Genomic DNA, 15200 nt, shown 5'->3' on the forward strand with positions numbered 1-15200 from the left:
CATCTTTTAGATCAAATAGTCAATGTAAATATGTACTTTGAATAAGATTTGTAGGCTTAATTATTATTTGTCTCCATTGAATTGATTGTCATTAAAACTAGTGTTCATCAGGTCGCTTCACGAAGTACGCGAAATGTAGATCTATAGAAATAATATTTTGTTATGTATCAAAACTGAACTTTGGATCTAAAGTATTGGAAAGGCAACATGGAAAAAGAAAATGGAAAGGATGTGACATCGGACATTTTGGAGAGTTTTGGGATATATCAAATAATTCAATATATTTTAGTGTTCCTGCCAGTTATTTTTGTTTCTATGAATAATGTGAATTATGTCTTCGTTGCTGGTGATATTGGTTACAGGTAAGTTAATTGAAATATACAGGCAATGTATGAAAGATCTGTTTTGCACACGCATCACACAAAAACTACTGCGCAGTATTGGATGCAGTTTTTGATGTTGCAAGCGCACGTAAATATAATACGTTATACGAGAGTACCTGTGGATAGTACCTATACCACAAAATGACCGAGTTCTATACCGAACGATTTATTTTGGAAATTCAAACAACGCTCATCTTTGTTTGTTGTTGTTATTTTCAAGATGAGAAAATAAATGTGTACCTACCTATTGTTTATTCCTGCTTTGTTCTTGAAATAATATTTCCCCGTCGGAATCCATTTTTGAAATGAAGTGCGTAACACTTCAAAACTGTAGCTAACGTCCGGCTGTTCTTTTAATGTAAAGGCAACATGATTTGCCTTTGCATCGTTAATTTTCAACATTTTCCATAGTTTCATACTTTCAACAACACTGAACTACCACTACCATGGCATCGGAAGACATATGCGAGGTCTTCAAACGCATAAGAAATGAGATTCAAGAAAGCGTGGCTAGAAAGGCTATGCAAATTTAAATTTTCGATTTCGATTTTATGAAATGTAGGTATGGATTATGATTTATGAAGTAAGATGTTTGTTATCTATCGTGTTGAAATTCGTAGATACTTATTCCTTTTTAATATTTTGGGTGGGTGCGAAGCAGCAGGAGGTCCACATCACAAAATACAGAATAGGTTCACATGCACAACATTTTTGAAAATAAAATTTGAGAACGCGTGTTAAAGGTGTTCCTTTTGTCCAGGTAGAAATAAGAATCAAGTAAAACCTTGAGTAAAAGCAATAAAATCTAGACATGCGGTAGCGTGCTTTGTGTAAATAATTCTATTATTCAAATTATTTAATGTCATATTTTGGAATAAACATTATCTTTATCTTCTTATATATAAAAATGAATCGCAAAATGTGTTGGTAAGCGCATAACTCGAGAACGGCTGAACCGATTTCGATAATTCTTTTTTTATTATATTCCTTGAAGTACGAGGATGGTTTTTATGTAGAGAAAACGTAAATATGTACCACGGGCGAAGCCGGGGCGGCCGGCTTCGCCCGTGGTACATATGAAAAATAGATGTTGGCCGATTCTCAGACTTACCCGATATGCACAGAAAATTTCATGAGAATCGGTCCACCCGTTTCGGAGGAGTATGCAGACTAACATTGTGACACGAGAATTTTATATATAAGAAAACAATGTAAATAAAATTCTAGGCTGTCTACAGAACTTGGCACATATTTATCTCAATTCTTTTTTCGGCAAAGTCGACGATTGAACTTGGCTCTCCTTTTTACAATTAGGTATGTTTTTGGTGGGATTATAACTACTCTAGTTATATCTATATCATAAATTCATATTTGAACTGAGTAGTTACATAAGTTTTATACATTGTTAAATAAACATGTTTTATTTTGTTAATTACAATAAAATCAGTAACAAACAACCGTAATTGCGTGACATAATCTTATCGTTTTAGACTTACGGATTATATTAATTGTGTTAACGTGACATCTTTTATTATGATCAAATAGTAAATGTAAATAAGTATCGAATAAGATGTTTAGGCGTAATTATTTGTCTCCATTGAATTGATTGCCATGATTAAACTTAACTAGTGTTCATCAGGACGCTACACGAAGCACGCGAAATGTAGAGCCATAGAAATAATATATTTTTATGTATCAAAATTGAACTTTGGAAATAAAGGCAACATGGAAAAAGGGAAGGATGTGTTATCGGACATTTTGGAGAGATTTGGGAAATATCAAATAATTCAGTATATTTTAGTGTGCCTGCCAATTATTTTTGTTTCTATGAATAGTGTGAATTATGTCTTCATTGCTGGTGATGTTGGGTACAGGTAAGTTTGTTGAAATAAAATAGGCGCAATGTGTAAAATAGGCATATGATATATTTCTGTATAGCACACGTTCATCTTGCAAAAACTACTGTGAAGAATTGGATGCAGTTTTTACTGATGTGTTGCTAGAGTAATGATTTGATCTCCACAGATTTATTCATTAGAATTTATAACGTGTTAAACTGTGGAGATACTGCCCTACTACAGATATTAGAATTCTTTTATTGGTTCTGACCATATAGAGTTATATTTTCGATTCAAAATAATTGACTTAAAATATCTCTTCCAAACAACTAGGTATCCCAAGAATTTTCTTGGTTTTACATTAACCAAATGTGTATGACATAACATATTTTAATTGTATATATTTTTAACAAGTAAGGGTTTTTACCATTTAGTAATTTAGAACAGTATAATCACACATAACGTAGCTATCTATTTGTAGGTAAGTAATTTTTTTTTTAATCGGCTCATTAGATTCAAGATTACCCCCTGAAGTAGCACAAACCCTACTTAGGTATCTCTTAAATTTCAACAAAATTATTTCTAGATAATTATTAGAGAATATTGTCGCAAAATATTTGAACATTTTTCTGTTTAATTTTCAAACAGTACAAAACCATTACGGCCTAACTAATAATATTATATTGTTTTTCAAATAATATGACCTTCTAAGTAATTAACGAAATAAATAAACAGCTGTAGGCCTCTGGGCTTGGCGTTGAGTTCTTATTGAAGAAAAATGTTGAAAATAATTGGTCACACAAACCAAAATTTTAGTTTATAGACTCTCATTGTTGATTAATTAGAACTTCTTCAAATACTACCTACATAACAAAATGGTCTTTTCGTCTTTAAGATAATCTCATACAAAAAGTGTCTCTCCTTAGTCCTTACGCAATATGCAATACGGAAGTCTGAAAAAGATAAGTCTATAAGACCACCATCAATTTTTATAATGTTCTCTATTTATTTATCTACAGTAAAGTAATAAATAAATGGTGTATGTTTATATACTTAGATGCTACATCCCAGAATGCGAAGCCCCAGATCCGTCATATTCAGTTGCCTGGTGGCCGAAAACAGTTGCTGATAAATGCTCAAAGCCGATATTGAACAAGACTCTTTTGGAAGACAATGTATGCACGAACAGCAGTTTTACAACAGAGGTGGAAAGATGCACACATTGGGTTTATGAAAGTAACAATACGATTATAGGGGAGGTATGTGTATAATGTTTAAACTGCTAAGTACCTATCTTTCAAAATGGGTTACCATTTTTTATGAACCGTCCCGAAGTAGGTACATATTGAGCTTTTTTAACTTCTAAAGATTCGATGTTGCCTTTGGGCTTTATAAATTTAGGTCAAATTCCCCAATCCCTAAGGAAAACAGGAATATACCTAGTTAACAATTGTTTATAGAAGATGCGAATGGTATCTAATTATTAGATAATGATTATTCTGATCCATTCAATTTCCATCCTCTAAATTAGGAATCGAACTAGAATACTGACATAAAGAAAAGGTTTATTTTTTCAATAAATACATAGTTAATATATATTTTAATGTATGTGATCTTTCTGGTCATTTCTAATAGAGATAGCCGACCTATAACATTTCCTTGCCCCACTTTTGCTCATATAATAACGCCGCATTGTAATTTCCGAAGTAAGTAATGTGTTCAATAACATCCATTAATTTCAATGATTTATGGTCGTTTAAACCATTATAGTCTGATATCTATATACTTACCTATAATTTTATTAACCTAACTATAAACTACATTCGTTTTTGATGAAATATACCTAACGATTTACGACGGCCAGACAAAATTGGCTTTGATTTTAAAATTAGTAGTAACTACTTAGTTACCATTTCCCTAATATGATTATTGATGATTAAAATGTGACGCGAGTTTAAGTTAAAGTTTTTTTTATGAAAAAAAAAATGTATTTTGGTTCAAAAAGCTTCTTTTTGAAGTGAAAACTTCTTTAGCGGTGTTGAGTACTCTTTCTGTAATGGGTATAAAATCTTAAACTCGCGTCAGGACACGTGACCTGATCGAAAAAGCGTAAGACGGATACCATTCCAAAATATCAAATATGCTCAACGTTAATAATCAGTGTTCACTTCTGCCGGCACTCCCGGAGTGCAACCCGTCTTTTAATTTTAAAAACTCCATCAGACATCAAGCAGAAAATTGTAATATCAATAAAGTTTACTCATATTGCTATATTATTTCAGTTCGATATGGCCTGTGAACCTTGGAAAACGAATATTATTGGTATGATACGAAACATCGGCATGGCCACATCTATGCTCATAGTGGGATGGGTAGCAGATAAGTAAGTAAAATTAAATATAACAGTACAGTTTGTTATTTTTTCCCACTTTAGGGAGTTCAGGGAAACACATCCTCATATGATGGTAATGACATAACCACCTATAACTATATTACTTAAACGAAATAAAATCAAAGAAATCACATAACAGTTTAGGTAAAAGTACCTACTCTTTTCTGGTTACGAGGTCACGTTAGGGTGTAAAAATGTACCTACCTCTACCACAGAATAGTTAATAAGTACCGTATACGCGGAAAGTATACAGTCATGATTATATTTCTTAAATTTTACTTGCGTACAAAAAGAATGTAGGTATAAAGTAGGTACCTTCATCAAAAAGACGATTACTTATATAGTTAAACAGCTTATAAAGAGACACATTGACAAAATTGCTCTATAGGTTACTAACACTTTTCTTTCAAAAGAAATTAAGTAAACGAAGTTCCACACCATCTATCTTCGAAATCTCCTTGACTCTACCTAGGGCGTAGGTGCGTAACACACTTAAAATAAAACAAGCATATTTGTTTGCATTTTACTCATTTGTTATCACATAGGATTAATAAGATTACAATGTATGAAATAAGAAAAATTAATGTTCGTAAATTAATCGATATTTTATACGGTAGGTAGTTATGTGAAAAATAAACATAATTTGTTATACTGTTTTATGGTACCTATGAATACAGTAAATAAAACAAACAACATTTCAGTGTTTGTCCAAGTGTCGAAATAGCAAAATAGAAAAATGTATTAGGTACGTGACAGGGCCGATTTTGATCACACTTCTGGCATTGGCGTAAAGTAAAATTTATATCATCTCATATTTATAATTTATCTGACTAAAATAAGATTCGTAATAAGTAGGATTATATCTATTCTATGAAGTTGGATATATGTGTCTTCTTGGTATCTTCTATTTATTCTTTGGTAGACCGTATTAGGTACAATAGGTATCTTAGAATTATTAAATAAAATAATACCTAAACCTTTTTTTTTTAGGATTGGCCGCAAACCTACATTCATAGTGTGCTCAGTTGGCGTTTTATTAGGAAATTTCAAGACAATCGCCACTTCATACAATATGTACATCACTTTAGAATTCCTGGAATCTCTCGTGTCTGGTGGAGCATACACTGCTGGAATGGTTTTAAGTACGTATTCTATGTATCCTGAATGTGGAATTATGCTAGAATTCTTAGTAGGTATTTAGGATTTCATGCATCAAAAAACTGTCTCGGAAAATGCTCTACCTATTTGATTCCTTTCTTAGTCGAATTGAATAGTACCTATTCATCTAATCTAGCATAATTTTAAAACAATGTCGCATCTAGTTATTATTTTAGATTTTATAATAAATAATTAGGTATGTATACAGAGCTGGATGAGGCATTTAAGTAACAATAAAATTCAATTTAATTTTTTTTTTCAGTGATTGAAATTGGTGGAAAGAAAAATAGGGTACTTGCTGGAGTTTTATTCGCGTATGCAATTTATATGGGTGAAGCCGTTTTTGCATGTATTGCTATGTTAGTACCCTATTGGAAACACTTACTGTACATAATGTGTTGTCCATCTATAATATTCCTTTCATACTTCTTCATAATCCAAGAGAGCCCGAGATGGCAAATTTTAAATAAGAGGACTGAAAAAGCGAAGAATACTCTAAAACTGATAGCCAAAACGAACAAATTAGACGTAAATTTAGCGGTTATAGATAATTTAAGCGAAGATCAGTTAAAGAGAACATGCAGTGACGAAACCAAAAGCAAAAGGGAAGGTTACAAAGATGTATTCAAATCTAGAGAAATGGTTAAACGAATATTTGTCGCATCTATCTGTAGATTTGCAGTTAGTTTTATATACTACGGTCTGATTGTGAATTCTGTTTGGTTGCCGGGAAACAAATATACAAACTTTATGTTAGCGGCTGTAATGTCGTTTCCAGGAGAACTGATTTCTATGTATTTTATGAACAAATATGGGAGGAAAGTGCCTTTATGTTTGGGATATTTGTTATGTGCTGCTGCATGTATAGCGAGTGGATATGTTTCTGATCGTAAGTAGTTATATTTATTCAGATTATTTTAATCATTATAAGAATATTAATATTTGTTTATATTATCCTAATTGTGATCCTAATTCAATTCTTAATTCTGAGGTTACCATTGTCAAAAATGTATAAATCTCGTGTCACAATGTTTGTCCTCAATGGACTCCTAAACCACTTAGGGTGCACTCACACACATCAGTCACCGTCAAGTCACCGATGACTGATCGGTGACGGTTTGTGTACGTATCCACAAACACCAGTCACCGTCATGTTGTCCGTCAGTCACGTCGCCGGTTTGACTGAATCATTGAACACATACATCAGGTTAGTCAGTGATTGGACGTGTGTCACGCTAGAGAACATGTAGCAATTATTGACGGTAGCACGACGCTGACTGAACTGAGACGTGACGGCACCGGGTGAGTGGGGATAAAAGTATGATACATGTATGGAAAGATTATTTGACGTGCCTGACCGGTGACGTCACTGATAGATTTCGTGCCGGCGACTGTCGTGTGGGAACAGAGTCATACTAGAACTATTGATACATATTTTTTTTTAATCCTTTATTATACGACTTTATTATACGACTTTCTCATAGAACGAGCGGTTTTTGCCAATATTTTGGTTCAAACGGGAGCAAAACTAAAAATTTGAAATTTTCGGGAAAAACTGACTATCTTTGAAAGGCCACAGCTTAGTTGTTATAAGGTTTAGACAGCTGCGGTTTGGCTTAAATTGTTGCAAATTTAATTAGCTTTGTAATTTTGTTAATAACTTATACTGCAAATGAAAAAGTATTATCCTTTTTATGATTTTATATGCCCTCAGTTTCAATTCTTTAAAAATCTATTTCTACCTTCTTTTTGTTTTTTCAGATATTGTGAGTGAACTATTTGTCTCACAGACTTTGTTCTATGCTCTAATGAAAGAAAATTAAATGCACTACAACTTTATTATACTACCTTCTCATAGAACGAGCGGTTTTTGCCAATATTTTGCTTCAAACGGGAGCAAAACTAAAAATTTCAATATTTCGGGAAAAATGAACCATCTTCGAATGGCCACAGTTTAGTCGTTATAAGGTTTAGAGAGCTGCGGTTAGGCTTAAATTGTTGCAAATTTAATAACCTTAATTTATGTACTGAATGATACTTGTCGGAAACGCATAGTTTATGACTTTTAGAGCAAAAAGTGAAAAAAGTCCAAAATTTTCGCAGTTTATCACGTGGTGCGCAGCGAGCACAACTTTTTCGAAGTTGCAAATTGGGATTTACATCACCCTAACTGATCCAAACAACATACCAAAAATTCAAATCTACATCGTGCTTTGCGAATTTAATGTTAATTTCCACTGGCCTAATAGGATAGTTTAAACATGTAGGTACCACGGGCGAAGCCGGGGCGGACCGCTAGTAATCTTATATGAACTAAGACTACAACTAAAAATATTATTTCTAAGATTACGTATAGTGCCAGACGGCTATGAATAACATTTCACACAATTCTTTGATAGTATTTAAAAGTATTTAGTTACTTGTGTTTTTATTTTACAGAGTACCTATTAAAGTCTTTTTACGTGGTTTTTTCTTACATTACAATAAATATTTAGGTACTTTTTAACGATCCTTTCTTTAATTAAGATTGTATCCCCGTTTTTACAGATTACACAGAGATTAAAATTACTCTCTTCCTGATCGGAAAACTTGTGGTGGCCGCCTGTTACACCGGCATTGTTACATATACAATGGAGCTATTTCCAACCAGTGTGAGAGGCTCCCTACTTGGATTCTGTACGTTGGCGTCTTGCGCTGGTACTACCTTAGCTCCATTATCATCTATATTGGTAAGAATCTTACTATATTTGTATCATTTTTTGTTCCTCATAATTTTTTTCTATATTTTTGTACACACGAAATTGAGTTATTATTTAAGTACATTCACAATAAAAAAAGAGCGTGTGTGCCGAGCATACGTGTCAGAAGTGAAACATCTTTGACTTTTTTTACGGAGAGCGTATTGCCATGACGCGACCTTGCTATTCAACTCTCAACGCGCCTAACGAAGTTTCACTTTAAAAAAATAAAAGTATTTTTTACTAATTTACCACTATTAGTAGAGACGAAATGAGAACATTCACTAGCCCAAATCATCATAATATTGTGATTTAAAAAAAATATAAGTATAACTAATACCAACATTCACATTTATTTTACAGACAAGAATATCACCAGCGCTAACTTCAGTATGCTTCGGTTGTTCAGCTGTCATATCAAGTCTCCTTTTAATTCTCACCCCAGAAACCAAAGATCTACCTCTTATGGATACTATAGGACAAGTTCAAGACTATGTTAAAGCTGCCAAGGAAAAGAAAGCTCTGAAAAAAGAAAAGAACGACACAAATAATGCATTTGATGTAGAATATACAACGCGTTTTTAGTTTATAATTTATTTTAATAGACTTTAATACTTCAATAAGATAAGTTTTTTTTTTATATTGAAATATTTTAATAAAACATATTTTATAAGTTTGTCTTTTACGTGTTTTATTTTAATATGGCAACTGTAATAAATAATAATTAGAATTTGTTATGTTGAATATGTTATCTGTGTAATAATGTGCGTATTCCCGCCAATTTAAAAAAATGAGATTTTTTTTTCTTGAATTGTTTAAAAAAATGAAATTAAGATAGAAATAAATTAAATATGAAACAAATTAAACTAAAAATTTAAAAATACCATACCTACTATATAATTAGAATTATTACCTAAGCTTGTGTTTCGTGTAAAAAAAGGAAAGCAGATGAACGATACATAATATAGAGGTAAGTCTTGTATAGGTATTTTTTTATTTAAAATATCTCTTATTTAAGTAAACGATCAATTCAATTGTCAATTCCAAAACAAATAAATACCCAACAGATTAATTATACATTTGAACGATATTATAAAAATACGATTCGAAAATGGTACCTATATAATATTAGGTACCTACTTTAAAAAATACTTTTCTTAATCTATAAATTCAAATCAATAAATAAATCTTTAATTTTACATCAAAACAAAATTTAAGAAATATTTTGTTGAAAGATAAGTAAAATAAGGTCGTTTTTTGCGTAAAATATAGAAAACACAGAAATTAACAATACAACGCTCTATTACCTAGTGGAAAGTTTTCGCGAGAAAACTCACTGAATAATGAAAAAGATAACAAAATTATAATTATTTCATAGGACGTAGGTAGATACACCTTTTTGATTGACCCAGAAATAAAAATAAAAGCCTGTTAATGGGTAAATATGTTTTTAATGGAAATAAATTCCTAGGTGAAATTTAATTCACCTAGGAATAACGTCTTCTTAAATTTCCATTTAATATTATTTTTAATGTTTTGTTTATTGTTAAAAAAGTCGATACTAACAGTTAATTTTCAGTCATCTAGTTAAAAGATAAACGACAATTAGTCTATTGTATTTTATTCAAATAAAAAATAATGAGGGCAGTAATTGATATGCTTTCAATATCGGACAAACTTATTTAAATACAATTTTAATCGCAGTGTAACAATTATATAGCAATCGATTGCCAATCAATGTAAATTGGACTTTATACTTAAGTATTCAATGCACCTTTGTCAACTAGGTATATTATAGGTACTTATAAGAAAAAAAGGTATATAGGTACTTTATTAGGATAGCAAATTGATCAGTTATCTAAAAAGGTTTAAATTACTTTTGCGAAAATTAGAATTAGACTAGAGAACTAAATCTTTAGTGAACCTTTAAATATGTATAAATGTTTGAAAAGCTATGGAAATAGTTCGTCTTGCCAATGTATATTTTTTACTTAACACAGTTATTGTGTGTAAATGTAAAAAAAAAGAATAAAGAAATGTAGAGTATAAAGTGTATGTTTTAAGCGTTTCGCGACTTATTGTTTAAGACCTTAGACTTTTTATAAAACGCAATTAAAATTACCTACGTCAGAAATTAATTATTTCGTTGCAATTACTATTTTTATTACTACAACGGCGTGGACACTGCTATAGTTTAGTTGTCAATATGGAGAGTGGTAGAGTGGTAGAAAAATTTGGTAGCTTCCACATTCTTCACTTTTTTCTAACATGTTTACCAGCACTTTTTAATGCCATGAGCAATGTTAACTTTGTTTTGGTTACAAGTGATGTAAATTACCGGTTAGTAGATAAATATTATTTATTCAAATGGTTTGAAATTATTAAATTCGTAATCTATTGTTAGTGTGCTATTGTGTTACTCGTAAGTATGTGATGTTTTCACATTCCGTATGATTTTTATTTAATATTTTTAAAGATTGATATCTATAATACTTGTGTGTATGCTATTTATAGTGCCCTGAATGTAACTGAAATGAAGTTTATCCAAACGAGCCAATATTATTTAGAACCTCTCAGTTTTCAATGTATAAAACCTCTTTTATAGCTCGAATACAAAGAAAGACACTTTGTATTCGGGCTCTATGTAAAAGAACCTTACAGACACACAGGCGAGCACACAGGTATATCAACCCCTCCGAATTTATTTTTACACAAAAAAAAATAGTGGAAAATTTTAATTTACTTCACTTACTAATCGCAAAGTAATAAAGACAAGTGCTTTTTTCCACAGTTTTCTTTCGTCACAGTACTAACTACTAACTGCTAATGCATTGTCCGGTAAGTACCTACATATCATTGCATTTACATTATCTTGTAGCTGCCGTGTCCCAGAATGTGAAAGCAACAGCCAAGAGTACATGCCCCCATGGTGGCCCACGACAGTGGATCGTTGTTATAGACCAGTCTTGAATGGCACCATAAAGACGTGCACCAATACTTCTTTCAGTAATACCCTTGAAAAATGTGATGAATGGATCTACGAGACAAATAATTCTGTAATAGCTGAGGTAAATCGCAATTTTACACTTATTAAAAACAATATCCACTTCGAGTCCCCAACTGGGCATATTGCTAATAGTGTTCTATTTTTTTTTTAATATTATAAATTTTCAAATTGATTACAATTAGTGCAGATCACTAATCTACTTACACAGAAACATTTTACATATGAAGATACGATTGCCGAAGTAAGAATAAATTAACCTTTTTAATTCCAGACTTTTGTTTTAATAATGATTGAAAAAAGTTAATTACGATGAAAAAAGAAAAACTCTGACGTTTCTATAAATACGAACTCACTTTTCGATGGTTTTTAATCGACATAATTATTTACACACTAGCTTTCCGCCCGCGACTTCGCCCGCGTTTTCGAATTTCCGGGATAAAACCTATCCTTTGTATTAATCCAAGTTACCCTCTATATGTTTGCTTAATTTCATTTTAATCGGTTCAGTAGTATTTGCGTGAAAGAGTAACAAACACACACACATCCTCAAAAACTTTCGCATTTATAATATTATATTAGTAGGATAGGAAGGATAGGATAGGATAATATTCAGATAACAGTTTCTAGTAAATACAATTTTCTTCCATCATTCACGAATACCACCAGAAGGATCGGTCCTTTGGAAGGCTTACGTGGAGAAACAGGTCCAACACGCAAAGGGCCTTTACAGAATTAATATCTTGTGGGACACTAAAAAGTATTATTTGTATACGTAGTATATTATTATTAGTCTGTGGTTTTATGTATTAACATTAAAATATTATTCTAAAATGATGATTTTCTTCAGCTAGATCTGGCGTGCCAATCAGTAAAGGCAAATATGATAGGCACGATGCATAATATTGCGATGGCCACATCAATGCTGCTAGCTGGAAGAATGGCTGATTGGTAAAATAATTGTTTTTATTCAATTATGGATAATCTATCACACATACTAAATGAAACTAATTTTCGTGTAATAGGTATTATCACTAAAAATGCATAAATTTATAGAAATAATTGTCTTTTAAATGCAAGTTTGTTATCTTTTCATAAACAGGTACCTACTGAAAAATAAATAATTTATTATCAGTACTACATGACTGAAACCTAATTCAAGACATGTATTTAGATCAATTTAGATATATGTACATACTATGTTTGGACTTTGGACATAAATCTTGAACAACTGTTTTTTCGCCAACAACAAAAGGCGCTCGAAAATTTAAAATTTTAAAATTAAAAAAAAACGGGTTGCACTCCTGGAGTGCCGGCAGAAGTGAAAAGCATTCAGCATGTTTGATATTTCAAAATTCAGCATGTTTGATATTTTGGAATGGTATCCGTCTTACGCATGGAATATAAGAGCTAAAAAAAAACATCCGTCTTACGCTTTTTCGATCAGGCCCAAATCAGGCCACGTGTCCTGACGCGAGTTTAAGATTTTATACCCAACGCCGCTAAAGAAGTTTTCACTTCAAAAAAAATAAGTAACCGATATTTTCTGAATATTTTTCTTTGAAGTTGAATGTTTGTATGTTTTCAGGATTGGCCGCAAGCCAACTTTGATTTTCTGCTCCGTTAGTTCGTTTGTAGGGATTTTCAAAACTTTAGCTACATCGTACTATGTTTATACAACTATAGAATTTTTTGAAGCACTTGGAGGGGGAGGTATCATAACAGTTGGGTTAGTTACGAGTAAGTTAAATAAAACATTATTTGCACCATTTTTCATATTTCTTTTTACAAGGAATGTAGGTAGGATACCTATTTATAGATTTTGCTTTTTTCAGTGATCGAAACAGCCAATAAAAAATATCGCCTTCTAGGTGGCGTTTTATTCGGATATTTCATTTATACAGGCGAAGTTATTTTCGCGTGTTTAGCTATGGGTATTCCGTATTGGAAAAACCTATTGTACGCCGTGTACGCGCCGTCCATTTTGTTCCTACTATACATTCCCATATCCAAAGAGACTTTACGATGGCTTATCATACATGAAAAAGTTGATGAAGCAAGGAGTCTGATAAAAACTATTGTAAAAATGAATAAAGTAGACATAAACCCGAAAGATATAGATAAAATGGATATAGAAACGATGAAAATAGCATGTGAAGTGGAAACGATTGAAATTAGAGAAGGGTATAGGGAGGCGTTTAAGTCTCCTGAGCTAGTGAAGAGATATTTGATTGGGACTTTTTGTAGATTTACAGTTGTGTTCGTTTATTATGGGTTAACGGTTAACTCAGTTGGGTTACCGGGAGATAAGAATATGAATTTTCTATTGACTTCATTGATATCGTATCCAGGGGATTTACTGTGTTTGTTGTTAATGAATAGATTTGGGAGGAAGGTCCCACTTATTTGCGGATATGCGCTGTGTGGAGTTACGTGTATTCTCGTTGCTTTTGTACCTTTAGGTTTGTATGCATGAATTGTGTTTGTATGCTTGTGATACCTACATATTTCTTGTCTTCTAATATTGGTTCTGTAGTAACAATTGTTTATTGTTGTTCTATTAAATACTTAATTTTAAAAGTATGTGTTCAATTTATAATTTCAGTTAAATTGTAATAGAGATTACCTACTATTGAAATTAACATTGACGATGACTATTTACAAGTAACAAATATATCTACTGAATGCTGTAAAATAGAAAAAAATAGAAAAATGCTGCTCTTAATTGTGTTTTTTTCCAGACTTTAATTGGCTCAAAATAACTTTATATTTAATTTCGAAATTAGTTGTAGCGGCTTGTTACACTGGTGTTGTAACGTTTATCATAGAATTATTCCCTACCAGTGTGAGGGGTTCTTTATTTGGACTGTGTATAATTTTTGCATCTTTAGGAACTACTCTTGCTCCCCTTACACCTAGTTTAGTAAGTATTTATATATTATGCTTCATGTAAAAAAAAAAACATTTTTTTTTATCACATCATTTATGCCTTATAGAGTTATAGAGCCGTATTAAATGCATGTTTATAAATAAGATTTTAAGTAAAGTTTTATTTTTTTCAAGGTTCTTTGTTTCAATTGCTTTTATTTATTTATTTATTTACTCTTTATTGTACAACAGTCTTATAAACTAAAAGTACAACAAAACCATTCAAAATGGCGGCCTTATGGCTCTAAGCCATCTCTGCCAGGCAATTTTATATTAAATATGTACTTCAATATCTATAGATTTCTTTATATATTCCAAAATTTCAGTCCACAATCACGATGTCCTTTTGTTTCGGAGGTTCCGCAATAATTTCATCCATACTTCTATTATTTGTTCCTGAAACAAATAATAAACAATTAGTGGATACCGTTGATCAATTGGAAGACATGATGAGAGCTAAAAAGGAAAGAAAAGTCAAGTATAAGAATGGACAAGCGAACTGTGGTTTCGATCGAGACGAAGAATCTCGCGCTTATTAAATGTATTTTTTGTTTTATTAAAGGTTGATAGGTATATTTATTTAACTATTTATATGTTTCATTTTTTGTATAATAAAGAATTAATTTTACTAAACTAATTGATAAATAGACTTAAGAAATATCCCTTCAACGTTTTAAATTCGACAAAGTTTTGAAAAAATGATTAGATAACGTCATTTAAGTGAAATATTACCAGAATAATTACAGTACTTTTTAACGT

At 31.6% G+C, this 15200-nt stretch overlaps 2 protein-coding genes across 3 annotated transcripts; both read left to right on the top strand.

The window, feature by feature from the left end:
• Positions 1-114: 114 nt before the first annotated feature.
• LOC149908790 (organic cation transporter protein-like) lies at positions 115-9128 on the top strand. 2 transcript variants are annotated; one of them, XM_090101567.1, is made up of 7 exons: positions 115-362; positions 3279-3480; positions 4504-4604; positions 5604-5755; positions 6034-6660; positions 8319-8500; positions 8873-9128. In XM_090101567.1, the coding sequence occupies exons 1-7, from the start codon at positions 208-210 to the stop codon at positions 9092-9094; spliced, it is 1641 nt and encodes a 546-aa protein (XP_089957693.1). In that variant the 5' UTR covers positions 115-207; the 3' UTR covers positions 9095-9128. The 2 variants fall into 2 exon arrangements, with proteins under 2 accessions (XP_089957693.1, XP_089957695.1); XM_090101569.1 differs by lacking the exon at positions 115-362 and adding an exon at positions 1972-2257.
• Positions 9129-11427: 2299 nt separating this feature from the next.
• On the top strand, positions 11428-14997 carry LOC149908791 (organic cation transporter protein-like). Its single transcript, XM_090101504.1, has 6 exons — positions 11428-11577; positions 12364-12464; positions 13102-13253; positions 13349-13975; positions 14255-14436; positions 14768-14997. Exons 1-6 carry the CDS (start codon positions 11428-11430, stop codon positions 14978-14980), a joined length of 1425 nt encoding a protein of 474 aa, XP_089957630.1. The 3' UTR covers positions 14981-14997.
• The last annotated feature ends 203 nt before the right edge of the window (positions 14998-15200 follow it).

Source organism: Colias eurytheme, chromosome 4 (assembly GCF_061535395.1).
Source record: "Colias eurytheme isolate Ceu_HAF_F1 chromosome 4, ilColEury1 Martin Lab GWU primary, whole genome shotgun sequence".
Taxonomy (NCBI): Eukaryota; Metazoa; Arthropoda; class Insecta; order Lepidoptera; family Pieridae; genus Colias; species Colias eurytheme.